The sequence below is a fragment of the Myotis myotis genome, unplaced genomic scaffold, assembly GCF_014108235.1.
Source record: "Myotis myotis isolate mMyoMyo1 unplaced genomic scaffold, mMyoMyo1.p scaffold_m19_p_21, whole genome shotgun sequence".
NCBI classification, from domain to species: Eukaryota; Metazoa; Chordata; class Mammalia; order Chiroptera; family Vespertilionidae; genus Myotis; species Myotis myotis.
Window position 1 is genome coordinate 1,322,333 of NW_023416326.1, and position 24,053 is coordinate 1,346,385.

Here is a 24,053-nt window from a genome sequence, read left to right on the forward strand (position 1 = left end):
AACTGATTTGGGGAGCATTTCTGTTCCATTTCGGGGGTAAATTATGTTTAATCTCAAGAGATCTGCATCCACATACAAACAGGTCATATTGGAAAAGCATCCTGAAATCTCAGACACGAGACAACTATTCAAAATTGCGCAGGACAATCAGCAACCAGGCCCTGAGTGTCCGCGTTCTCCGAGCGAATCACACGACACCAGGTCTGCTAACTCAGTGGGATCAACTGGTACCTGGCGGTCCGCTCGCCGCCTCCTGCACAGCGTGCATTCTCTCTCAAATAAAACCCACTCGGCCGCACCCCGGCTGCCTCCCAGGCGCAGCCTCTCGGAACAACTGCTGATCGCTAGGACTCAATTAATTAATTTGCTCACAATTGGAAGCGAAGACGTTCACTAAGCAATGGGTGATTCGGGGTAACATGATGATGATGGCTCTCTGGGGAAATTAACCGAGTCGCAGCGTGGACTCCGCGGGCTCCCCAGGGAGAACCTCCTGTCCCGGGAAGTCCCAGAGGGACTGTTATCAATGATCGAAGACACCAGCCAGCGCTCATTATGTTTAGCATCATTAATAAGGTTTTCGTTGTTACTGCCATCGTCTCTTACGGGTGGTTTTCATATTACCGTTTAGCAAACTAACAAATTGCTTTCTATTTGACATTAATGTTGTTGAATGTTAACAGAATTTAAAAGTAACAAAATGCCCTTCCATTTTATGCCAATAAAACTCATTCTATGATCTTGAAAGAGATATGACTCACCTCCAAGCGACACCAGTTAGAATGTCCTGTGACCGCATCTGGCACAGCTCTGCCACGTACTTCCTACAAACCCCCCTGTGAACCAGAGAGCGACAGCGCACACCTGCACACACCAGCGCCACGTGTGCTAACGACGTCACCTAACCACGCTTCTTCCCGTTGCAGTTATCTCCCTGAAATCTCCCGGAATATCTGAAAAGTAACCTGTTCCTAGACACAAAGTGCTGGCGATTCAGCCCAGTGAGGACAGGGCGCCATTAACCATGACCAGCGGCTTTTCATCCAACACAGAGGAAGGCCACTGTGCCCCCGCCAGCGCGGCCAGGCCTTCCTCACCAGCTCCCGGGCCCGTCCACGCAGCCCCTGCTCCACGCGAGGTCGGGGGAACGAGGACCCTTCTCCACCCAACAGGAGGGACAGGAACACGCCCACAGGCCACGACACGTAGGCACCGGCAACGCCAGGAGAGACACAGAGAAGGTGCCGTCAGGGTCCAAGAAGAGAGGTCACAGTGGGAAGGGGGTGCTCCCCACGGACAGATGCGGTGAGGTGCTCTCTGAAGGCTGGCCAGGTCTCAGGAGCCGGAGCAGATGAAGGCGCACAGTGGCCAAGCCGCCGAGGCAGGGAGACTGTAAAAACCAACGCTGCGACCTTCCTCCATGTTTGTCCCTGAGAACGAAGTATTCGACGGCTAGGAAAATGCACACAATGCTGACACCTGGCCATTCCTCGTTAGCAAGGGGCCGCTTCAGTTCCTCAAGGACCTGTCAGTGCGCGTCTTAAGGACAGAGGGGTGCTCGTCGTGAGGCCCTTACCTGGGGCTGGAACTGGGGGACAGGCGGCCCCTGCAGGCCTTGCGACTGCTCATCCATCGTCCGAAGGAAGAGGACCGTCAGAGCTCTGCGAAGGCAAAGACGAGATGTCAGTGCGGACATCACCACTCACCGTGCTCATCAGCAACATCAGAGGCCGACCGAACGCTGCAAAAGGAGCCATTAAGCCCGGCTGGTGTGGCTCAGTGGTCAAGCATCAACCTGTGAACCAGGAGGTCACGGTTCCATTCCCGGTCAGGGCACATGCCCAGGTCATGGGCTTGATCCCCAGTGTGGGGCGTGCAGGAGGCAGCTGATCCATGATTCTCTCTCATCATTGATGTTTCTGTCTCTCTCTCCCTTCCTCTCTGAGGTCAATAAAATATATTGTTTTCAAAAAGGAACCCATTACGATAGCCACACCCTCACATCTGCCAGTTGCTTAGCACAAGTTCTGTCTACCCACCACCAAGCGTCACCGTCCCCGGTCACGTACTCAGCAGACCCTGGCAGACAAGGTGAGATTATCTCTCCTCCCTCAGGCCTCATGGGCCCCTCTCCACAACGGGAAGAAAATTCAGGAAGATCCTGCGATCGCGCTCATGCCTGACATGCCCGTCCCCGACACGCCCCCCGGCGTCATATTCTATCAACGGCCACCCAGGTCCTGTATGTCCGACAAGGCCTACAGTGGCGGTCAGGCCTCAACTGAAAGGCCAGTCCTCACAGGAGTGTGTGTGTTGGGGGGCCGAGGGGGTTAACTATAAAACTAGTCACTAGATAGGAAACATTTTAAAATTATAGTTAATATTAAAGAATGCTTAGCTAAAGGAAGATATCTCCCTCCTTATACAACAAAAATTAATAATAAAGACATAGAGCTTACAATCTTTTAAATTCAACTTCTAACTAAGCTTAGAGTAACTGCGATTTGACTAACCAAGGGTATGTATAAATTCCATTCATTTCAAAGTACTTCCTGCTTTCACACATACATTGACGATTCCATCCTGCTATCCAGTTTCTCTATAACTGATCTCGACACAATGTGAAATCTTAAACTTGACACTGTGCACAAGCCAGTCTGAAGCGAGATTTCGGACGAACAGTTGGAGAAGTTTTTCTTTCCTTGAGTTTTCAGAACTCTGAAGAGTTGAAGCTCAAAGTTACAAAGTCGTTTCCTTTTCTTTAAATGAAGGTGCCCTTCCATCGCAAGGCGAGTCACAAAACCTCCAGTTATAAGTAACATCTACGCAGTCTATGAGGAAATACTAATAAGTTCCATTTCATTGATCAAAACAGCCACAACTGACGAATAACAGTGCAGAGCCTGGGCCGCAGGAAAACAGCAACACTGTTCTCGCCCGAAATGAAGTCGCCGGCTTATAACTCTATGTGCATCCGACACCTCGACGCTGAGAAGGGCGCCGTGGAAATTGAGGGTGACCGGGACTTGGCAGAGTCTAAATCCTCACATCCAGAGCCCAGTGTTTTTCTTGGCCCAAACTCCCCTGGGCAGGACGGCTTCTGACCTCACTCGGGTCTATTCAACCACTGAGTCACCCAGGTTTCCATCAGCAGCAGGACAAAGGCCACTGGCAGAGGCGGGGCATCAACAGTTCATTCACAGGCTTCCGAGTCCTTGTGAGTCAGTCCCCGGGAGATAACATCGGGCTTTGAAAGGATGACGGATGTCCCGGGAGCTCAGCGCTTCCAGTGAAAAGCAGGAAGCTAACGGGTGCCCGAGCTGGTTTCCAAGCGCCCTTCTCCCTCCCCGGTTCTCCCTCCAGGAAGGAGCCAGGGCTCCCTGGACAGTGACTGCTGAGCAGCCGGGGCTGGGAGTGCAACCGAGCCCCCGACATGCAAGCGTGTGTCAAGGGCAGTGCGGACCTGCTGCAGGGACACGCCAGCTGCACGGGCGCCGCCACCTCTGGGACCGTTCTAGAGTCGCCGTAAGCCACCGCCTCAGACAGCCCGTGAGGCGCAGACATGCACTAGCACACAGTGGACGAGGGGGACGCGGCTCCTTCCAAGATAAGGTCCCCTATAAAGGAGGAGGGGCGGGTTTAAAAAGTCACTATTTGCCAGTCTTCAAGGCAAGAATCACGGTGGAGGGCAGACGAGTGGAGAAAGCTATGTACCGTCTCCCACAGCATCTCCCCCTCCCACACACACACACACACACACTCCTCACCAGTTCCCAAGGGAGAAGGTGATCTGAAAGCAGAGAACTTGGCAGCGCTCCCGAGCCACAGACCAAGTTAGAGAGACACCAGGTGCCTCTACATACGATGCAGGAGGAAGAAAACCCTCGGACGTTCCTGCCCAACTCGCAAACCGAGTGACCACGAGGAGACACGGAGGGACTGAGCTGTGTGGACGTCCCTGCTTGTCGCCCACCCTCCGCCTGAAGTTCACTGCCATGGGCTCCAGCCTGGCAACGACAGACAAAGCCCCTGTAAACACAGACGCAAGTGCTCGCCTCCCGTGAGCAGGAAGCTAGGAATGGGACTGCAGAAGAACTCGACTCCACTCCGGGAGGGGCGCGTGTGGAACAGGTCACACGGTCCAACCAGAAGTAAGATGGAAGTGGCCCGCTCGTCCTGAGCCCCCACCCCTCCCTGAGGTCTCTCCTCATCTCCTCACTCACTCTCGCTGCTCCGACGAGGTCATCCCCAAAGCCTGCATGTCGCATCTGCGACTGGATTTGTATTTCTGCCAAGTCATCAGGGAGGAGGGAGGAAGTAAGAGCTAGCGTTCCCAATCGCAATCACGAGAAACTGAGAAGCGTATGAACCTTTCAACTTTGTAGGAAAGTAGACATTACCTTCCCCTGGCTAGTCAATGAACAAGAATGGGTCTAAAAGAAATGGCTCACTGCAGGCTGAAAGGAGGTGGTGCCATATTTCACTGGAAAATGAAGCCCATTATAAGGGGGGGCGGGGGGGAGAGAAAGAGAGAGCGATTGACCGGCTGCCTCCTGCAAGCCCCTTACCAGGGATGGAACCTGCGACCAGCCATGTGCCCGGACTGGGCATCTAACGGGCACTCTTTCCGTGCCTGGGACCATAGCAACCGAGCACACAGCCAGGGCCCAGCAGTGGTTGCTTCTCTTCCCATCTCCCTGCCTGGCCCCAGCCCTCCTGGCCCGGGGGGTTCAGCAGGCGCAGCAGCCCCGCTGAGAGCCTCAGTGGGAAAGGGAGGAAGGCCAGGGAGCCCCAGCGCCTGCTGGCTGTGCACACAGCCTGCGAGGCCCTAGCCTGCCCCCGCCAGTGAGCGCCCACACGGCCCAGCAGCCCTCTCCATCCTCCCTGCCAGCACAGCCGCCACGATCCCTCCCCTGACAGCACCGCCCCGCAGCAGCCAGCCTCCTGCCTCGCGTGATGACGGATGCCCCAGCCGGAGGAGTGTGGGCTCGGGCGCTGAGGCCGCGGAGTTATTTCTGGTTTGGAAACAGCCTGGCCGCAGCACCTCTGACTTTTCAGGTCCAGCCAAACCGCGCCGGCAACGGGGCCTGGCGTGGCTGCAGTGACCGGTCCGCACAGGAAACGCCGGCTCGGTGCGCAGTGCGCTCCAGTGCCCCCGGGTCCCCGTTATCACAGCCTTTGCTGAACTAAGGGCTCCCGATTCCGGGGCTCTGAGCAGAGTGTACGTCTCCCACCCGCCTTACTAGGAAGTGCTCCACGGGAACTAGCCCTGGAAGGTGACCTTCAGTGCTCTGGCTCAGGGTCAAGTCCAAATTCCTCGGCCTGGAACCGCAGGCCCGGTTCACGCCACAGAAACGCACTGAGTCCTTCTCTGAAGTGGGCAGGCCCGGGAGGAAGAGATGACAGCGAAGGGCCTGGCAGCAGGGAGCTCATCGCCTGGTGAGGAGTGTCCAGACCACGGCCAGGCTCGGGGCCACGCCAGCCCGGAAGCGGCTTGGGTTTCAGGCTGCCCCAGCTCTGCAGTGGCTGCTCAGGCGGAGCTGCCTTTCACACAGGCCACTGGGCAGCTCGGGGAGTGACTCAGAGCCTCATGTCCCACTCTTTTTGCCAAACCGGCCGTCTCTGCGCTTCAGAATCCTAGTTCCCCTGGCCCCGTGCTTCCCCTGGGCCAGCACAGACGCCCTGCTCCCGGGGCAGCCCTGCAGCCACGGCCGCCGGGCGTGCCCTCCTGTGCCCGCAGCAGCCGGCACCGCACGCTGGGCACCAGGCCTTCCTGTGCTGCAAGGCACACAGTCCGACCCACAGGCTGCGGAGATCCCGGGCCGCCCGCACATCAGCAAGGCTTCCCACCAGGTGCCTCACAGGCTCGATGAATAACTTGAGTATCAACTGGGTTTCATTTTACTGGAGCTTTAAAGTCACAGGCCGGCCGGGCAGCAAGAACACCAACCACAACACTAACCTCAAGTCTTAATTCATGACCATAACCTTGGGCAGTAATGAGAGAGCAGGCATACTCTCAAACCAATCTCTCTCTCTCTCTCTCTCTCTCTCTCTCTCTCTCTCTCTCTCTCTCTCTCCACACACACACACACACACACACACACACACACCCTTGTCCACTGAGGAGCAGGGGCTGAAGAGACCTACGTATTTAATATATGATGAAACTTTAACCAGGGAAAAACCCAGGATGGTGAGCCCATCGCGGTGCATGCCCGAGAACCCCTCCTGCCGAAAGCTGACCATCAGCCCACGCGGCTCCAACTCCCCTGGGAGTTAGTGTCGGTCAAACAGTTCATTCCAGCCAGTGCTCAGAGCTGACTGACGCGCCGCTAGACTTTCCCTACTGCCCATCTTTTCATTGCTTCACTCTTATTCCCATCACATAGAGGCAACCCTGAAGAGCACCTGCCCACACTTAGTTTGCGAGTGTCAAACATATAAAGGCATTTTAAAATTATATTTTTTACCGTTCTTTTGTATTAGAACAAAACCCAGTGTCCTACCCACTGCTTTTCATCATTTAACGAGTTTGACGAGGTCTCTCCTCCAGTTCAAGCACTGACCCTCGTGCGCCATGTTGAAGGGGCTGGCTGACCGGCTTTAAGCCGCTAAGTGTTCAAATGGACTGTAAATTCACCCTGTGGGTTAGTCCACCCTCCACGTGGAATTTTCCAGAAGCCACTTCTTCTGTTGGGAAGGCTGAGACCGGATCCAGCCCCAGCAGGTTACGTTTCAGAGGAGAGTCTCATGGACAAATAATTTAGGGGGAAGCAGTGGAACGTGAGCAGGGGATCCAAGTCTTCACCCGCTTTTACCCAGAATTCTCCTTATAACAACCGACAATGCTCTGAGCCCCAGGCTCCCCAAACAGCAAACGAGGTACCGACTGCCTGGTCTCCAATGTCCCTTCCAGTCTCCAAAGTCCACTCAGCGCCCACTTCCTCTGAAATAAGTGAACAGGGAAGTCACGCTGCATAAACTCAGGGTTTGCTGGCATGCTGGCTCCGGGAGCAGCTCCCAGCTGGGAGGCGGGTGCTCCAGCGCAGTTGCCATAGTGACCACCCAGCGCGAGCCCAGCGATCACGCAGGACCCAGCCCTGCCGGACCCCCTGGACGGCCCGGGGGAGCGCGCCCTGCAAGCCGGCCAGGATCGGTTGCTGTGGGACCCGCACTGCAGGGACACAAGGCCTGGTCTGCTCAGAACGACACTGCGTCCACCGCTGGCCTCACCCAGAAGCAAAGCTGAGGCTTCTGGGTGGGTGGTGCTCTGAGCTGGTTAAAGAGGCTGCGATACCCAAGATTCCAATTCATCATGATTTATCGCATCCACGTAGCACGGAACTACCATGTTTACAGTTCATGGGAAAACTAGGCAACAAGGTGACTCTCCGTGCCGTCACGTGCCTGCCCCTGCAGCCTGGCCCACGCAGAACACGCTTCTCTCCCACGAGAAACGCAGTCCGCCGGTGGCGGTGGCACGGAGGCCTCACACACACCTTCCCCTCCACACGCCCACACGGAAACCGTGGGAGTGACAGCCGTTACTTATTCACACTTTTATTTTTAGTAAATGGCTCCACGAACGTCATGTATGTAAGAAACCTGAAGAATCGCTCTAAGAAAAAAGTGCTGTCCTCTTACGGCAACGACTCCATCTGGGCTCTCACTGTGACTCTTCAGTTCAGTGAGCAAAGCCACACTAAAGGATCATAATTATCAGAAGTTGTTTCAGGTCATAATTATCGGGGGGCGGGGGGGCGTAGGCCAAAGGGGGCAGAGCGCTAAGTAACAATGCGAACAATGAACTCTGGCCCTGACGCCATCACTCCAGCTGGGTGCCGTCTGCTCCCCCCTGGGAAGCGAGGGAGCCTGCCGTCCCCCAGCAAAGGGCCAACCATGTCCCACCGGGAGCTTCGGGGGAACCTGACCAATCACTTTCATGAGCGAAATGTGAGCAGCGTCCCCAGGCTTGTCAGTATCAGTTAGAACTGCAGGCTTAACGTTAAACTACAGCCCAAAAGAAAGGGGGGGGGGGGGTCTGCAGGTGCCCCCGTGGCCTTGACTTCCAGGGTTTCCAAATCCCATGTTTCTATGAACTCTTCAGCGAAACGCCAACGACGGGCTTCACACACTTCAAGTCTCTCCAGAATCTTCTCAGGACGCCCGTGGGCGAGTGGGAGTCATTTCCAGGTGACGGATGAGACAACTCAGAGGCACGCATGTCACTCCCCCAGGACTGCACGGGAGACCAGCCTGGAGCTCGGGTTTTCGGAAGTCTGCAGATCAGCCTGTTTGTATGTGTTCACACACAGGCACACACATGCCAAGCCGTGTGACTGCGCCTCTTCCAGGAAATGGGCGGTTCCTGGAATGGGATGGGATGATTCTAGGAAAGGCAGAAGCCGGCGTGTGCACCCGCGGACCCCAGCCCGTGGAGCCGCCGGCCCGGCTTTGGTTTCGTGGGCCTGGGCGTCTCGCGACCACAGGACGTGTGCGCGGCTCAGAGCTGCCCACATCCTGTGAGGTCAGAGCAGCCCCGTCCCAAATCCGACTTCCTGCAGGAGCCCTTTGGCCACCAGGAGCCTCTTCCCCGGACAGCCCTCCGGCCTGGGGGGCCCGGAACCCCGTTTTGTTCAGGAATAGCTGACCCCGTCCCGGTATAGGTTGAAGGAACAGAGCCGGCAGCTGGATGCCAGGGTGATCCCACGGCTGATCCTGCCGAGTTATTCCGGCCTCTGGCTGTTTCCAGGCGCGTCGGCCCCTGTGCGGCCCGCTTCTCCGCTGAGCCCGTCTCAATGCCGGTCCCGCTGCTTCTGCACAAACACGTCCCTTCCCCAGCCCAGCTTTTCGCTGCAGCACATCTTCAAGGGGCTTTTTAAAGGGCGCCCGGGGGGCACGAGCTCCCTAACCCTTAACAACCGGAAACTCCACTCCATGTCCATCACACGAGAGCAGGGCTTTGGCTGTGCGTGCAGGGGGAGGCCGCTGTGCCGCTGCTCCCGGATGCCGCGACCCTGGAGAGAGCCTTCAGTGCCCTGGTGACGCACCAGCTCCGGCGACTGGCTTTTGTCAGCTGCTGGTTAAGAACTGTGCACGCAGCTGTCACTGCTTAATCCAGTACCTGCTTGAAATAAACCAGCCAGCAACGGGAACCCCACTAGAAAGAGCAGGTTTTAGAGGAAACGTTTTACCTGCTTTCATTTCCACACAAAATACACCTTTTGCCCTACGATCAATGAGCAATTCTGCTGATTCTCTTGCTCGAGTTCTGTTATACGGCCAGTCCCTTAGTTATGTAAATCAATGCTCATGTGTCTGCAGCTGGCACACCTGCCTCCTGCGCACCTGCCTCCTGCACGCCTGCCTCCTGCACACCTGCCTCCCACACACACCTGCCACCCACACACACCTGCCACCCACACACACCTGCCTCCTGCACGCCTGCCTCCTGCACACCAGCCTCCTGCACACCTGCCTCCCACACACACCTGCCACCCACACACACCTGCCTCCTGCACACCTGCCTCCCACACACACCTGCCTCCCGCGCACACCTGCCTCCTGCACACCTGCCTCCCACACACACCTGCCACCCACACACACCTGCCTCCTGCACACCAGCCTCCTGCACACCTGCCTCCCACACACACCTGCCTCCCACACACACCTGCCTCCCACACACACCTGCCTCCTGCACACCTGCCTCCCACACACACCTGCCTCCCACACACACCTGCCACCCACACACACCTGCCTCCCACACACACCTGCCTCCCACACACACCTGCCTCCCACACACACCTGCCACCCACACACACCTGCCTCCCACACACACCTGCCTCCCGCGCACACCTGCCTCCCGCGCACACCTGCCTCCTGCACGCCTGCCTCCCACGCACACCTGCCTCCTGCGCACACCTGCTCCTGCACACCTGCCTCCCACGCACGTCTGCCTCCCGTGCACACCTGCCTCCTGCGCACACCTGCCTCCTGCACACCAGCCTCCTGCACACCTGCCTCCCACACACACCTGCCTCCCACACACACCTGCCACCCACACACACCTGCCTCCCACACACACCTGCCACCCACACACACCTGCCTCCCACACACACCTGCCTCCCGCGCACACCTGCCTCCTGCACGCCTGCCTCCTGCACGCCTGCCTCCCACGCACACCTGCCTCCTGCGCACACCTGCTCCTGCACACCTGCCTCCCACGCACGTCTGCCTCCCGTGCACACCTGCCTCCTGCGCACACCTGCCTCCTGCACACCTGCCTCCTGCGCACACCTGCCTCCTGCACGCCTGCCTCCCACGCACACCTGCCTCCCGTGCACACCTGCCTCCTGCACGCCTGCCTCCCGCGCACACCTGCCTCCTGCATACCTGCCTCCCACGCACGTCTGCCTCCCGTGTACACCTGCCTCCCGTGCACACCTGCCTCCTGCACACCTGCCTCTTGCCCGCCTGCCTCCTGCACACCTGCCTCCTGACACTGAGGCTTTATGAGCCGGGGGCTCCAGGACCACCCACCACCCGCTTCGCGAGGTCCGGCATCTTGAACACCTCAGAGCCCCTCTGCACCCTTTCCCGGGATGTGGCATTGCCACCTGTCACCCAGGGGGTTCCCAGGCCACCCCTCACCTCCACAAAAGTCCCCATTGTTAGTCCACCACCCAATCCTCTCTCTGCTTATCCTGCTCCTCCTGCCTTTGGTCACTGAATTCCTCCCCCATGCTCTCGCCGGAACCATCTACCTAACATGGAAATCTGACTGAGACCCGCTCCTGCCGACAGCCCTTCAGGAGTGGCACATTCTTTCTAGCCCTGCTCCTCACCGCCGGCACTGACCCTGGTCACCCCTCCTCCGGCCTCGGTGACCACGCGCACTTCCTCCAACGCCAGGCCCTCTGCCCATGCCGTCACTGGGCTGCAGGCACGGCCACCCCTGGTTGCCAGTTCTGACAAGAATGGCCGTGAGGAAACACAGCGAGGCTCAGGGCGTGAGTCACACCTTCCAGAGGCTAATGCTCCAGGAAGGAAGCTGAGACGATGGAGCTGGAGGCCTGCAGAGCCAGAGAGCCGTCCGTGCACCACCACCACCCCCCCCCCCCGTGCCACTGAGCCTTCAAGGATGAAGACGGGTTCCCTCGAGAGGCAAGAGCTGAGGCGCAGAAAGCAGGCATTAAAACACATGCAGATGAGCCAGGGAAGCCAGAAAGGGAAGCGCACTAATCAAGCAATGGAAAGTGGTCAGCGGTGAGTAAGCAGAGGGGAGTACAAGGGAATGGCCTGGAAAGGTGGGTCAGGGTCAGGTTCCAGGCCAGCCAGGCAGCATGGCACAGCCTGGTGCCTCCCACATCCTACAATTCACGAAAACCAAACTATGGCTAGAAGCACAAAGTGAGATTTTCGTGCAGACTGTTTCCTTACTTTCAACTATTACCAACCCCCAGATTTCTTCTTCAACCTGTGATGTGGGGGATCACAGGACCAGGTGGGCAAAGAGGAACGCAGTGAGCGGGATCACAGCCGCATCCATCTCACGGCTGCGGGAAGCCTCCCGCGACCAAAGGCTCCACGTCCTGCGTCCAGGCCCTCCTGCCTCCCAAGTTCACAGAAGCCGACCTCGACTCGAAACTCGCTTGAACCCGACCCTGTGCCGTCAGCGCTCACAGGGAGAAAATGGGCCTCCGCATCTCCGTGGGGCGATGACCACCCCACGCACGAACAAAACAGCTGCATCAGGGACCCCACGTGGAGGCAGGGGTCCCAGCGTCCCCACTCAACACCCTGCCCATCTGCTGCCCAGCTGCCACTCTTCCCACCGGCCACGCCCCTCCCAGGCCAGACACGCCCTCAGACCCAGTCCGGGGATGAGCTCAGCTCCCCGAGACTCAGACCTGGGCTTGGCTGGGAAAAGACATAGAGATGAGCCTGGACTTGACCCAGGACTTGGAGACCTTCTTTTCCAAGTGCCTCATCCTAATACATTCCATGTTAAGGTGGGCCTAGGAATGGTCACCAGCAAATCTCCCAATCACTGAGAAAGGTGAGCAAATGAACGCTGGCATCGGAAGCAGCCGGGCAGCTTCTTGGCACAGGGCGCCCGGCTGGCAGGCGAAGGCCTGTCTGGGCTCCTGACAGGAGGGTGGATGGAGGGGCCGAGGGCCGCCGCCTGTTATCAGTGGAAAGAAGCCGGTCATGGAAAAAGGAACCGGTTACTCATCCTGACATTCCTGAACGCCGTCCACGCGGCCAGGTAGGCAGGATGGAAAGCGGGTGCCGCCGGCCGGAGCCAGAGCTGCAGGCAGCCCTGGGGTGGGACTGCACCCCCCGGGGCACGGGAAGCGGCAGCCTTCACGCCCAGCTGAGACACTGCAGAGACGCCAAAAGGTGAGAGCAGCACCCACTGCGGTGGGCACCCCTGGCTGGGATGGAACAGAAACACACACTCAGATGCGCTGTTTCTTCCACCGCGAAGCGGGATTTTCTCTTCTGTTATTACTCAGTGTTACTTATAAAATAGCTGTACTTCTGTATCGACTTGATTCTGACTGAGTTACAGTAATGATTTAAAGAGCAAGTGCCCAGCGGCATCTGAGCTGAGGCGCTGGCTACAACAGCCAGCAGAGGCGGACTCTCAGGCCTGAACCACCACGAAGCTGCGTGCGCTCTCCCGGCCAGACATCGTGGCGGCAGCAGGAACAGACTCTATCCATCAATCCATCGTTGTCAATGAGAGATCTTCCTTTAAAAGGCCGGTGGCATCCCCGTGTGGCCTATCGCAGACCAGTCACTCCCGGACCTGCACATGAAAACCACTGAGTGCGTGCTTCCCAACCGCATACCTGTCAAACCCGGATCTGACAGCATTCTGGGTGTTCAGAGCCAGGGCCCCAGCATCCACTTCCTGGGCCACAGCAGTCAAGGGTCGGGTCTGGGGCCCCCAAAATAGCTGCCCCTTCCCTGCCAGGGCTGTGTCCAGGGCCTGGCTGCCCGATCCCGGCTGGTGGCTCCCGGATCACAGAACGCACAGCACTCCCTTGGTGGCCTGGTTTGGGGCAACTCTGCAGGCTCAGACTCCCTGCCAACCATCAAACAGCACATCACAACTCCCTACTCCAAAGAGAATGACTCAGAGCAGTGGGAGGACTGCTAATAAGACACACTCCTTATCATCAGAGGTGGTTCAGACTCTCTAGGCCATCGAACGACAAAGTGAAGCTAAAGCAACATGCCATCAACAATCAAAATACTCACTGAATGTACAAACTTCATTAAAACTTTGTTTTAGGTCTACACGGAAACGTTAAGTAAACAGAAATGCCAGTTCTCGCTGAATATTCCACCTGCCCACCTACTACTCTGAATGGAAACACTGGCCACCATACTATTTTAACACCAAAGACTAGAAAGAACACAAAAGAAGCGAACTTGTACGTTGCTATTAGAAACTGAGAATAAAACATGAATTCTTTCCGCCGAAACCGGTTTGGCTCAGTGGATAGAGCATCGGCTTGCGGACTGAAGGGTCCCAGGTTCGATTCCGGTCAAGGGCATGTACCTGGGTTGCGGGCACATCCCCAGTAGGAGATGTGCAGGAGGCAGCTGATCGATGTTTCTCTCTCATCGATGTTTCTAACTCTCTATCTCTCTCCCTTCCTCTCTGTAAAAAATCAATAAAAAATATATTAAAAAAAAAAAAAAACATGAGTTCTTTCCCACAAAATTAACCCGTCGGTAAGCACTCTTCGTGTATAATGAGTATCTTTCCCTTTACCTCTACTTGTTGAATAACAAACCATGCCTAGAAATACACTGTTCGGAATAAGGACATGCCCCCGGTGTCTGTGTGACATGCAAACATCCCGCATTATTTGACTGCAGGTCGGGCAGGCAGACAGGAAAGGCAATGGAAGCTTCGCAATGCCTTCCGTGGTAGAAGCTTAATATAAGCATATCTATTCCATTTTCCTAACCACAATATAATAGAGGCTAGGGGCCTTGTTATCAATAGGAGAATGAGGAAAATATTTTAACAATTAAAAAATAATAATTACGAGCAGACTAAAAAGGAAATTTTAATTTTGCCATTTCGCAATCAGGATTTCAGGATCTTTTGCAACTCCAGTTTCCTGCTGTCCATCATATCACCCCCAAGCCTCCGTGGTCCTTTCCTACCCCAGCAGCTAAGGGTAACGGCCTCTCAAAGCCATAAACACACCAACTCGGACCGGGAACCCAGGGCATCACGAATATGGGAATCACAGAGCAAAGCGGAAGCAGGGGCAGCGGGGGTCCCCAGGGCCCAGGGTCCTCAGGAGAGAGAACCGGGCACCCCGCGGGGACCGCGCACTTTACAGAGAGGCGCTCCTCTGCTCCCCGAAGCAGACCTCTCCGAGCGCAGAAAACCAGGGTCCCGACAAATAGAGAGACTCAATCAGGAGACAAACATGGGCTCATGCAGCTTCTGGAAGGAGATGGTAAGCCGGGCGGCGGTCAGATGGAGAGGATGGTGGCGTGGGCCCCGAGTGCAGGACGGACAGACGGACAGAGGGACACACACCCCCGCACAGTGGTCTTTTTTGTTGGTTGGTTGGTTGAATGGGGGGCAGGGAGGGTCTTTTATAAAAGACTCCGTTTTAAATAAACAAAGCAATCTGCCCCCCTTTCCTGCTCCGGCTGGAAATCCCCTCTGAACGTGAGAGAGGGGGTCGCTGCTGTAGGAATCGCCTAAGGACGTGGGTTCCGACATTTGGGGTAACGTCAGGGCAAACCCCGACCAGTCGCCGCGGCCAAGTTCAGGTTGCCGATCGGCTCGGTCTCCCGCCGACCCTCCGGTTTCCGTCGCAGCGGGAGCTGGGGAGCCGGACACGTATGAGGGGGGAGAGGACAGCGGAGCCTCCCCGCCGTCACCTACACGTGCGCCCCGCATCCCGGCGCCCAGCACTTCCCTCCACTGGAGGTCCCGCCCCTCCCGCCCCGCCGGGACCGGAAGTCCCGCCCCGAGCGGGAACCACGCTGTCCTCGCCGCTCATTGGCTGCGGGGGCCGTCAGTGCCCCGGGGGCGGGGCGTCGCGCTGCGGGGCGGCATCTCAGGCCCGCACCTCCCGGGGCGCCCGGGCTCCCCGGGCCGGAGTCTCTGGCCAACAGCCCTCACAAGGGGGTCCTTCGCCCTTTTATTTCCACAGCTCGTCTCCCACCGTCCCCACCTGCTTTCTGCCCTTTGACTCCTCCCGGAAGCGAAGTTTCCAGCCCCCCCCCCCCCCCCCCCGCCACCCCTCCCCGGCCCAGCCCGCTCCCAGGCCGGGACCAGCAGAGGATGCTGCGGTTTTCACAGCGAACCAGCTGCGGAGCGGACTCCTTCCCCGGGAAACGAAACGGCTACGGGCTACGTTCACCGTCCCCCGTGCACTGGCCTCCGCCAGCTGTTCCGGCCCAGAATCCCGAGCGCCCATCCGGCGAGAGTTGCCACAGCGCATCGCAGGGCCCACTTGCCCCTCTCGCTGGGGACGCACCGGGGTCGGTGCCAGTCGGGTCGCCCCAAACGTGCCACACACACTTTTTCTGGGTGCAAGTCCTATGGCGCCCGCTCGCCCTCCCCTCCGACCGGCGCGCGGTCGATCAAGCCCCCGCACCGACGCGTCGACACACTTTCTGTCTGCGGTTCTGCAAAAGGCCGCCCGGCGCAACCCCGCTGTCGCCTGCAGGGAGGGCGCACGCTCCCTGAAACGCAAAACTCCTCGGAGGGGGGACGAGAACCCACCGGGGCTGTCATCACGACGGGTGCTCGGTGCTCCCGGAACGCGGGCGTCTGACGTCTCCCATCGCATTCTTGGGATCCCTAGTCTCCAAGGAGCAAGAAAAGCATTTCATTCGTGCGACGCGTTGGACGGGGGCATGTCCTGCTGCAGAATAAGTCAGTCCTTCCTACTGACCCCTGTCCAGGGCTACAGCCGCGCGATGGCCGCTCCATCGGTTGGGGTACCCCCTGGCCGAGGCCTATGGCGCACAGGGGCCACCGCCGGTAGCATCCTCTGAGTCGCGCTCGCTGCCCGACCCTGTCCCGGGAAACGTGGTCCCCCCACCTCCCTCCTCTTTCCTTCGGGCTCCCCTTCGTCTCTCTGGCTTTGGCCTCGAAGTTCGATGTCTTTCTTTTCCGCTGCCATCGTCTCCCCCACCCCCACCCCCCAGTGCGCGCTAGGGCCTTGCCATCCCTCCATCCCTCCCTGCCGTTCTTCGCCCTAATGGCGTCCCGCGAAAGCTCACCGTCCAACCGGCCGGCGGTCCTCCCCGCGCCTCCCCAGCCACCGGAGACCCCCTTCCCCCACCCCCTTCGCCACCGAACTTCGCTCCGCCAAGTCTGGTGGCGGCCGAATCCTGACAGCTGGGCCCCACCAATCAGCGACGGATAAATACCCGGTGCGGCCAATCAGCACGCGCCGGGCGGCAGGAGGCGGGACTTCGCCCAAGTTCCTTGGGTCCTGAAACCGAAGACCTGTTGCCGCCGCCGCCGCCGCCGCCGTGGCCGCGCAGTTTCTTAGTTACCGCGGCCTCGGCCGCCGGAGCCGGTGCTGGGCGCGGAGCCCCGGCCACTCCACTGCCCACGAGCAAGACCCCACCTCCGCCTTCAGCGCGGCGCGCCCCGCCCCACCTCCCGGCCGGCCGCGGGGCCCGGAGGCCGCCCGAACTGCCCCGACTCGCCGTTCCAGCCCGGCCCCGCGCCCGCGACCCCGCAGCGACTCACCAGGAAGTTGGGAGGCGCCCGTCCTCCTGCCCGCGAGGGGCCCGGGGCGGGCGCGCGGGCGGCCCGGCCAGGAGGCGCCGCGGGAAGGCCCGCTGGGCCGGGGGCTGTGGCTGCGGTGCCCGGAGCCGAACGCCACCTCGCGCCGCGCCGCCCCCGCGGACGCTGCAGGCGCGGCCACCCCGCCTCGCACGGCCCCGCGCGTCCCGAGAGCGAGCCTAGCGGCGGCCCATCCTCCCGCGGCTCCCGCTCCTCCTCCCGCGGACGCCGCTGTCAGGAGTGTAAACATCCCGGCATCCCCGAGGAGAGGGCGGGGCGACTAGGCCACGCCCCGTGCCTCTGGCCACGCCCCCGCCGTTGGCCACGCCCACTCCCTCCCCTGAGTCCCACGCCGAGCATCCAGCGGGCAAACTCCCGGGTGGTCCCCGCGCGCCACTCGCGGCGCCTTGCGCGGCGGAGGGACCCCCGCAGCCTCACTCCCGGGCCGAGGCCGCCCTGGGGGACCCCCCCTCCCGGCACATCGCTGCCGCTGCCCGGCCTGGCTATGCGGGGCGCGCCGTTCTGCCCCCCTCGCCCCATCCCCCCCCTTCGGGGCAACTTCCAGCCACACAATTTGTTGCTTTTTGTTGTTCACTTAGATGTGAACGCGCCCCACTAGCAAGGGGTGAGCCGAGTGGGTGACGTCCCCTTCGGGGTCACAGCGTGGGGATGCCAGCCTCTCTCACGAGGGCAGTTTCAACCACCTGTGCGCGGAGGGAACCTGCGGGAGAGTGAGTCCCAGCCTGGACGCCAGGGGCTCTTGGGACGTGTCCGAAAAGTGGACAACCTGGTTTGCACCGGCGAGCTCAATGAAGGAGGAGGTTATGCATATATTATAATATAATTACACACACACATGCACACACACACAGGAGGTTATGCATATATTATAATATAATTACACACACACACACATAGGAGGTAATGCATATATTACAATTACACACACACACAGGAGGTTATAATTACACACACATGCACACGCACAGGAGGTTATGCATATATTATAATTACACACACACACAGGAGGTAATGCATATATTACAATTACACACACACACAGGAGGTTATAATTACACACACATGCACACGCACAGGAGGTTATGCATATATTATAATTACACACACACACACACAGGAGGTAATGCATATATTACAATTACACACACACACAGGAGGTTATAATTACACACACACACATAGGAGGTAATGCATATATTATAATATTACACACACACACACACATAGGAGGTAATGCATATATTACAATTACACACACACACAGGAGGTTATAATTACACACACACACACACACATAGGAGGTAATGCATATATTATAATTACACACACACACACAGGAGGTAATGCATATATTATAATTACACACACAGGAGGTTATAATTACACACACACACATGCACACACACACAGGAGGTTATGCATATATTATAATATAATTACACACACACACAGGAGGTAATGCATATATTATAATTACACACACACAGGAGGTTATAATTACACACACACACAGGAGGTTATAATTACACACACACACATGCACACGCACAGGAGATTATGCATATATTATAATTACACGCATGCACACACATAGGAGGTTATGCATATATTATAATCACACACACACATGCACACACGAGGTTATGCATATATTATAATTACACATGCGCACACACACATAGGAGGTTATGCATATATTATAATTACACACACACATGCACACACACATAGGAGGTTATGCATATATTATAATTACACACACACACATGCACACACACATAGGAGGTTATGCATATATTATAATATAATTACACACACATATAGGAGGTCATGCATATATTATATAATTACGCACACACATGCACACACGCATATAGGAGGTTATGCATATATTATATAATTACGCACACACATGCACACACGCATATAGGAGGTTATGCATATATTATATAATTACACACACACCCATGCACACACACACAGGAGGTTATGTATATATTATAATTACACACGCGCGCACACACATAGAAGGTTATGCTATATTATAATCACACACATACACATGTACCCCAGAAGCGCCTTGGGAAGGCGGCCAACGCAGCCCCTTCCGGCTTCACCACCTGGACGCGCATCAGCGGAGGTGACCGCTAGGAGGCGATGTGGAGCCCACCACACATGGATTTCTCATCTCAGCCCAGCGATCCTGAATACTGCGTGTGACCTGGCGGCCAGGTGGTGCACCTCTGGGGAGGAGGCGCCCCTTTGTAAAAGGGGAGCAGGGTAGTCAGAGACGCCTATCTCTAGTCTGCGGAGAGAATGCAAGGAGACAAAGCAAAGGGCTAGCTAGGCGCCTGAGCCCAGCCTGGCATTGCAAGAGGTCCTCATTCCACAGTTATCACCCCCGGGGGTCTTTGCACTGGTGTGGCTTCCCTGCCCAGGGGATTCCAGGCAGGAGTGAGTAGATCACAGCTCACACTTATTTCAAATGCGAAGGCTGCGGAGCGAAGGTTTAGGAAGTTTATTTTCAGAAAGAGGAAGAATTCAAGATCTCCAGAGGAGATGTGGCTTCCAGCGGCCCAAGAAGTGTCCGCGGAGGAACTGGAGAGCATTGTGCTAGCGAAATGAGCCGGTCGGGAAAGATAAGTATCACATGATCTCACTCCTATGTGGGGTATAATAATGATCAGCATAATTTGATGAACAAAAATAGATCTAGACACAAATGGCAGGGGAGGCGGGAGGGGAGGATTAGAGAGCAACCAAAGGACTTGTGTGCATGCACATTAGCATAACCAATGGACACAGACACTGGGGCGGTGGGGGCTTGCCCGGGGTGGGAATGGCTGCGGGGGGGGGCGGGGGCGATTAATTGGGGGGAAAGGAGACATACGTAAAACTTTAGACAATAAAAAAAATAATTAATTTTTTAAAAAGAAGCGTCCATCGATGTGCTAGACACGGTTCTAAAGAACGAAGGTACCACTGTTAATGAAGATACAAAGTCCCCGCTCCCCTGGGGTTCACACTGTAGTCAAAAAGGCAATCGTGCGAAGAATAATAAGCCTGCAGCCCGGCCTGCGTGGCTCAGTGGTTGAGCATCAACCTATGAACCAGGAGGTCGGGGTTCGATTCCTGGTCAGGGCACATGCCCGGGTTGGGGGCTCCATCCCCAGGGTGGGGTGTGCAGGAGGCAGCCGATCCATGAGTCTCTCTCATCGTTGCTGTTTCTATCTCTCTCTCTCTTCCTCTCTGAAATCAATACAAATATATCTTAAAAAATAAAATAATTTTTTTTAAAAAAAATTGGAGGTTAGTGTTGATTTTCCAAACCATTTTCTTTAAATCCATCGGCTCTCCCAGCCCTGGTTCAGGATAAATGCCGCTCCCCTGTAAGGAGAGAGGCTTGCCGGGAACATTTTTTCCCGATGAAGGACGGTGAGGTAATATTCGAAATAATTCCCCTTTGAAAGGAGCCTCGCCACCACGGAGGGCAAGAACGGGCGCAGTCACGGTGCCGGCCCCGCGGGCCCTTTAGAAGCTCCCGGCGCGATGCTGGCAGCCACGGGGTTTGGCAGGGAGCGGCAAGGAGGCTTAGTCAAGCTGTCGAAATGTCTGGACTCACCCCAGCCAAGAGGAGGAAGCCCAGTGCAGACGGCCAGCGACCCGGGGGAGGTCACTGCTATCCGGCCCTGGCTGCGGTCACGGTGCGGCGTCAGAAAATAAATCTTTTTCTCTCTCGCTTTGAAAACACCCGTGAAAGACATTAGGAAGCCAGAGGTCACTGTGAACGGGTCACCCGCAGATAAGCTTCCGTGGAAAACAAATCAGCCGGGACTGGGTCCTCACGTCCGACTGCTAGAACCCAAATCCCAGAAAGACGACTGAGCCGTGTCCCGATGAGCTGGCTCTGGTCCTTAGAGCATTGTTTAGTTACGGATAAAAATAGTAGCAATTCTCCAGGCCAGTGTGGCTCAGGGGTTGAGCGTCAACCTATGAACCAGGAGGTCACGGTTCGATTCCCGGTCAGGGCCCATGCCCGGGTTGTGGGCTTGATCCCTGGTAGGGGGCGTGCAGGAGGCAGCCGATCCATGATTCTCTCTCATCATGGATGCTTCTCTCTCTCTCTCCCTCTCCCTTTTTCTCTGAAATCAATAAGAATATATTTTTTAAATTATTTAAAATAGAGCCCTAACTAGTTTGGCTCAGTATACAGAGCATCAGCCTGCAGACTGAAGGGTCCCAGGTTCCATTCCGGTCAAGGGCATGTCCCTTGGTTGCGGGCACATCCCCAGTAGGGTGTGTGCAGGAGGCAGCTGACCGATGTTTCTCTCTCATCGATGTTTCTAACTCTCTATCCCTCTCCCTTCCTCTTTGTAAAAAAAATCAATGAAATATATTTTAAAATAAAAATAATAAAATAGATATATATTTTAAAAAATAGTAGCAGCCCAATGATGGCTGTTGCCGGCTATTTTTCTAGTAGCTAGGAAACAGGAGTTTTGAATGCATTCTCTGTATGTTTTTTAAATGTAGGGGAATGCGATATTTTATACCGGTTGCGCCATAGGAAAGAGAGTCCAGCCAGCCGTGTAGGTTCATATCACGATTGTCTCTGGTCAACAGAGCCCAGCTGAACTCATGCTTCTTGTGGGCTCCTGGGCAGGGGGCATAAGTCAAACCAGTGGAGGAAATATACTCAGAAACGATTTCCCTTTCCACACGCCCACACCCCGGCCTTGGTGCCGAGCCAAAGCAGGGGGTCATTTCACCGGACACGCTGCGCTCAGCAACCCGGCCCCCGCATCCCGGAGGTCATCCCTCGCATCCTGGAGTTCATCCCAAACACCGAATTCCCCCTGGGGTTCGCCTGGAATACGCTGTGTGCACGCACCTCCCCTGAAAAAGGGGTGTCACCAACACCCTGCGATTCGATTCCCACAACCGGACGGGACCACCTGGCAGAGGCCTCCCTCATCCCTGCCCCCTGTACCTCGGCGGACTCCTTGCTTCACTCCCGGGATGCGGGCACGCCATTCCTGCCGGGGCGGCTGGCCGAGGTGCTTGTCCGGGGCCTAAGGAGGAAGGACAATGGGAAATCAGAAGGAAGTATTATTAGTTTCCTTTAGTGTTATTCCTCCAGCAGGTCAGTTGCCCTGTCAACAGTCAACCTATTTGGAAATTCGGGATGTGAGTAAAACCAGGTTCAGGGTCTCGCCCCCAAACCAAAGGCAGACCCAGAGCAGGCTCTGTCCTGAGGGCAGCGAGCCACCTTCGTCCCGTGGCCCCCAGGCCCTCCACTGCCCTGCCACCTGATCCACCCTGGGGTACCCCACACCCTCCACTGCCCTGCCATCTGATCCACCTGGGGGTACCCCATGCCCTCCACTGTCCTGCCACCTGATCCACCCTGGGGTACCCCACAACCTCCACTGCCCTGCCATCTGATCCACCTGGGGGTACCCCATGCCCTCCACTGTCCTGCCACCTGATCCACCCTGGGGTACCCCACACCCTCCACTGCCCTGCCATCTGATCCACCTGGGGGTACCCCAAACCCTCCACTGCCCTGCCACCTGATCCACCTGGGGATACCCCATGCCCTCCACTGCCCTGCCACCGGATCCACCTGGGGGTACCCCACGCCCTCCACTGCCCTGCCACCGGATCCACCTGGGGGTACCCCACGCCCTCCACTGCCCTGCCACCTGATCCACCTGGGGGTACCCCACGCCCTCCACTGCCCTGCCACCTGATCCACCTGGGGGTACCCCATGCCCTCCACTGCCCTGCCACCTGATCCACCTGGGGGTACCCCATGCCCTCCACTGCCCTGCCACCTGATCCACCTGGGGGTACCCCATGCCCTCCACTGCCCTGCCACCTGATCCACCTGGGGGTACCCCATGCCCTCCACTGCCCTGCCACCTGATCCACCCTGGGGTAAAAGTCAAATGATGGAGACCTTCTCTTTCTCTGTTTCCTTTTTCTCATGTTACTCTTCCCCCAGGGGTATTTTCCCCGTTGATTCTTAGGGAGAGCGGAACAGAGAAGGAAAGACAGAGAAACATAGATGTGAGAGAAACACATCGATGGGTTGTCTCCTATACCAGGGTCCCGGCCGGGGAGGAGCCTGCAACCAAGGCAGGTGCCCTTGATGGGAATCGAACCCAGACCCTTTGGTCCGCAGGCCGACGCTCTATCCACTGAGCCACACCGGCCAGGGCCCTTCTATGTCCCTGCTCCCTCTGTCCTGCCCGCTTCCCCAGGCCAAAGGCAGGAGCAGCTGAAACAGCACTTGGCAGGAACAAGCAGGGTCGCGTCTCAAGCTGGGGCTCCGGGGACAAAGGTCAGAGACGTGTGTCAACGCCGGAGGAAGTGGCCGCCCTTGAGAGTCAGGGCGGGAACCTCTGAGTTCACAAGCCATTCGAGGGCTGGGGGAGGCAGGTCAATATTTAACTACAGGCAGAGGGACTAATCCGTCCTTGGAAAGAACGGGAGAGAGCACACAGTACATGGTTACCCATGGCAACGGCGGACAGTCCCAACTGGACAAATATCGTCGCTTTTGCCCATCACCGTGACTAACCGCTCTGTGAAGTGATAGGCTTATTTAATCTGTAGCATGTTCAAATCATTTATACACAGTATGTAATGATCTTGAGATAATTATTAAATAGTATTATTAAATATTTATTTTTTGAAGTCGAAATTACTTTTAAAGTTATCTGACTGTCAATAACGTTTACAAATTTACTTCAAAGGATCTACACACACACACACACACACACACACATCCCGTGTCGTTTGGACAAGCAGCGAATGCAGCTGTTTAATCCCCGTCTTGTTTGTATTTGCCATTGGCTTGCTCGAAGACCATTATCATTTTTCTCTGAAGACAAGGGAGGAATAGAAATATCACTTCTTCGTGGTCTACACTCAGCAAAATCGATGCTTCCTCAAGTCCGCCTCCGCCTGCAGCTTCTACCTACGTAGGTGGGCAGGTCTTACTATGTCACAGAGGAAGTTGGGTAGACGTTGCACAGTGTTTGAATACGGGATGGGAAAACAATGAATGGGAAAATAATGTTGAGCAGACCCCAAAAAGCCCTGCTCACACTGGGCAGTTATAACTAGAGCGCCTATCGCTGCCTAGTGGCTGGGTGGCTAAATTGCAGGGAAGAGTACATTGGGGGCGGAAAAAGATAATAGGTTTTACCAAGCGGACACTTCTACGTAA

The 24,053-nt window shown here is 56.6% G+C and overlaps 1 protein-coding gene across 10 annotated transcripts in view; it reads right to left on the reverse strand.

Moving 5' to 3' along the window:
* The window catches only part of NEK7 (NIMA related kinase 7), a 40,873-nt gene extending 23,808 nt beyond the window's left edge, over nt 1-17,065 (reverse strand). For 3 of the 10 annotated variants that reach the window (XM_036354525.1, XM_036354526.1, XM_036354527.1), the window contains exon 1: nt 1,577-1,661. In XM_036354525.1, coding sequence (XP_036210418.1) covers nt 1,577-1,633 — 57 coding nt within the window. In that variant the 5' untranslated portion in view covers nt 1,634-1,661. Of the gene's footprint in view, nt 1-1,576; nt 1,662-14,068; nt 14,872-15,778; nt 15,862-16,759 lie in introns of those variants that run through there. The other 7 variants (XM_036354533.1, XM_036354529.1, XM_036354530.1 and 4 more) reach the window with 7 other exon arrangements.
* Between the last annotated feature and the right edge of the window lie 6,988 nt (nt 17,066-24,053).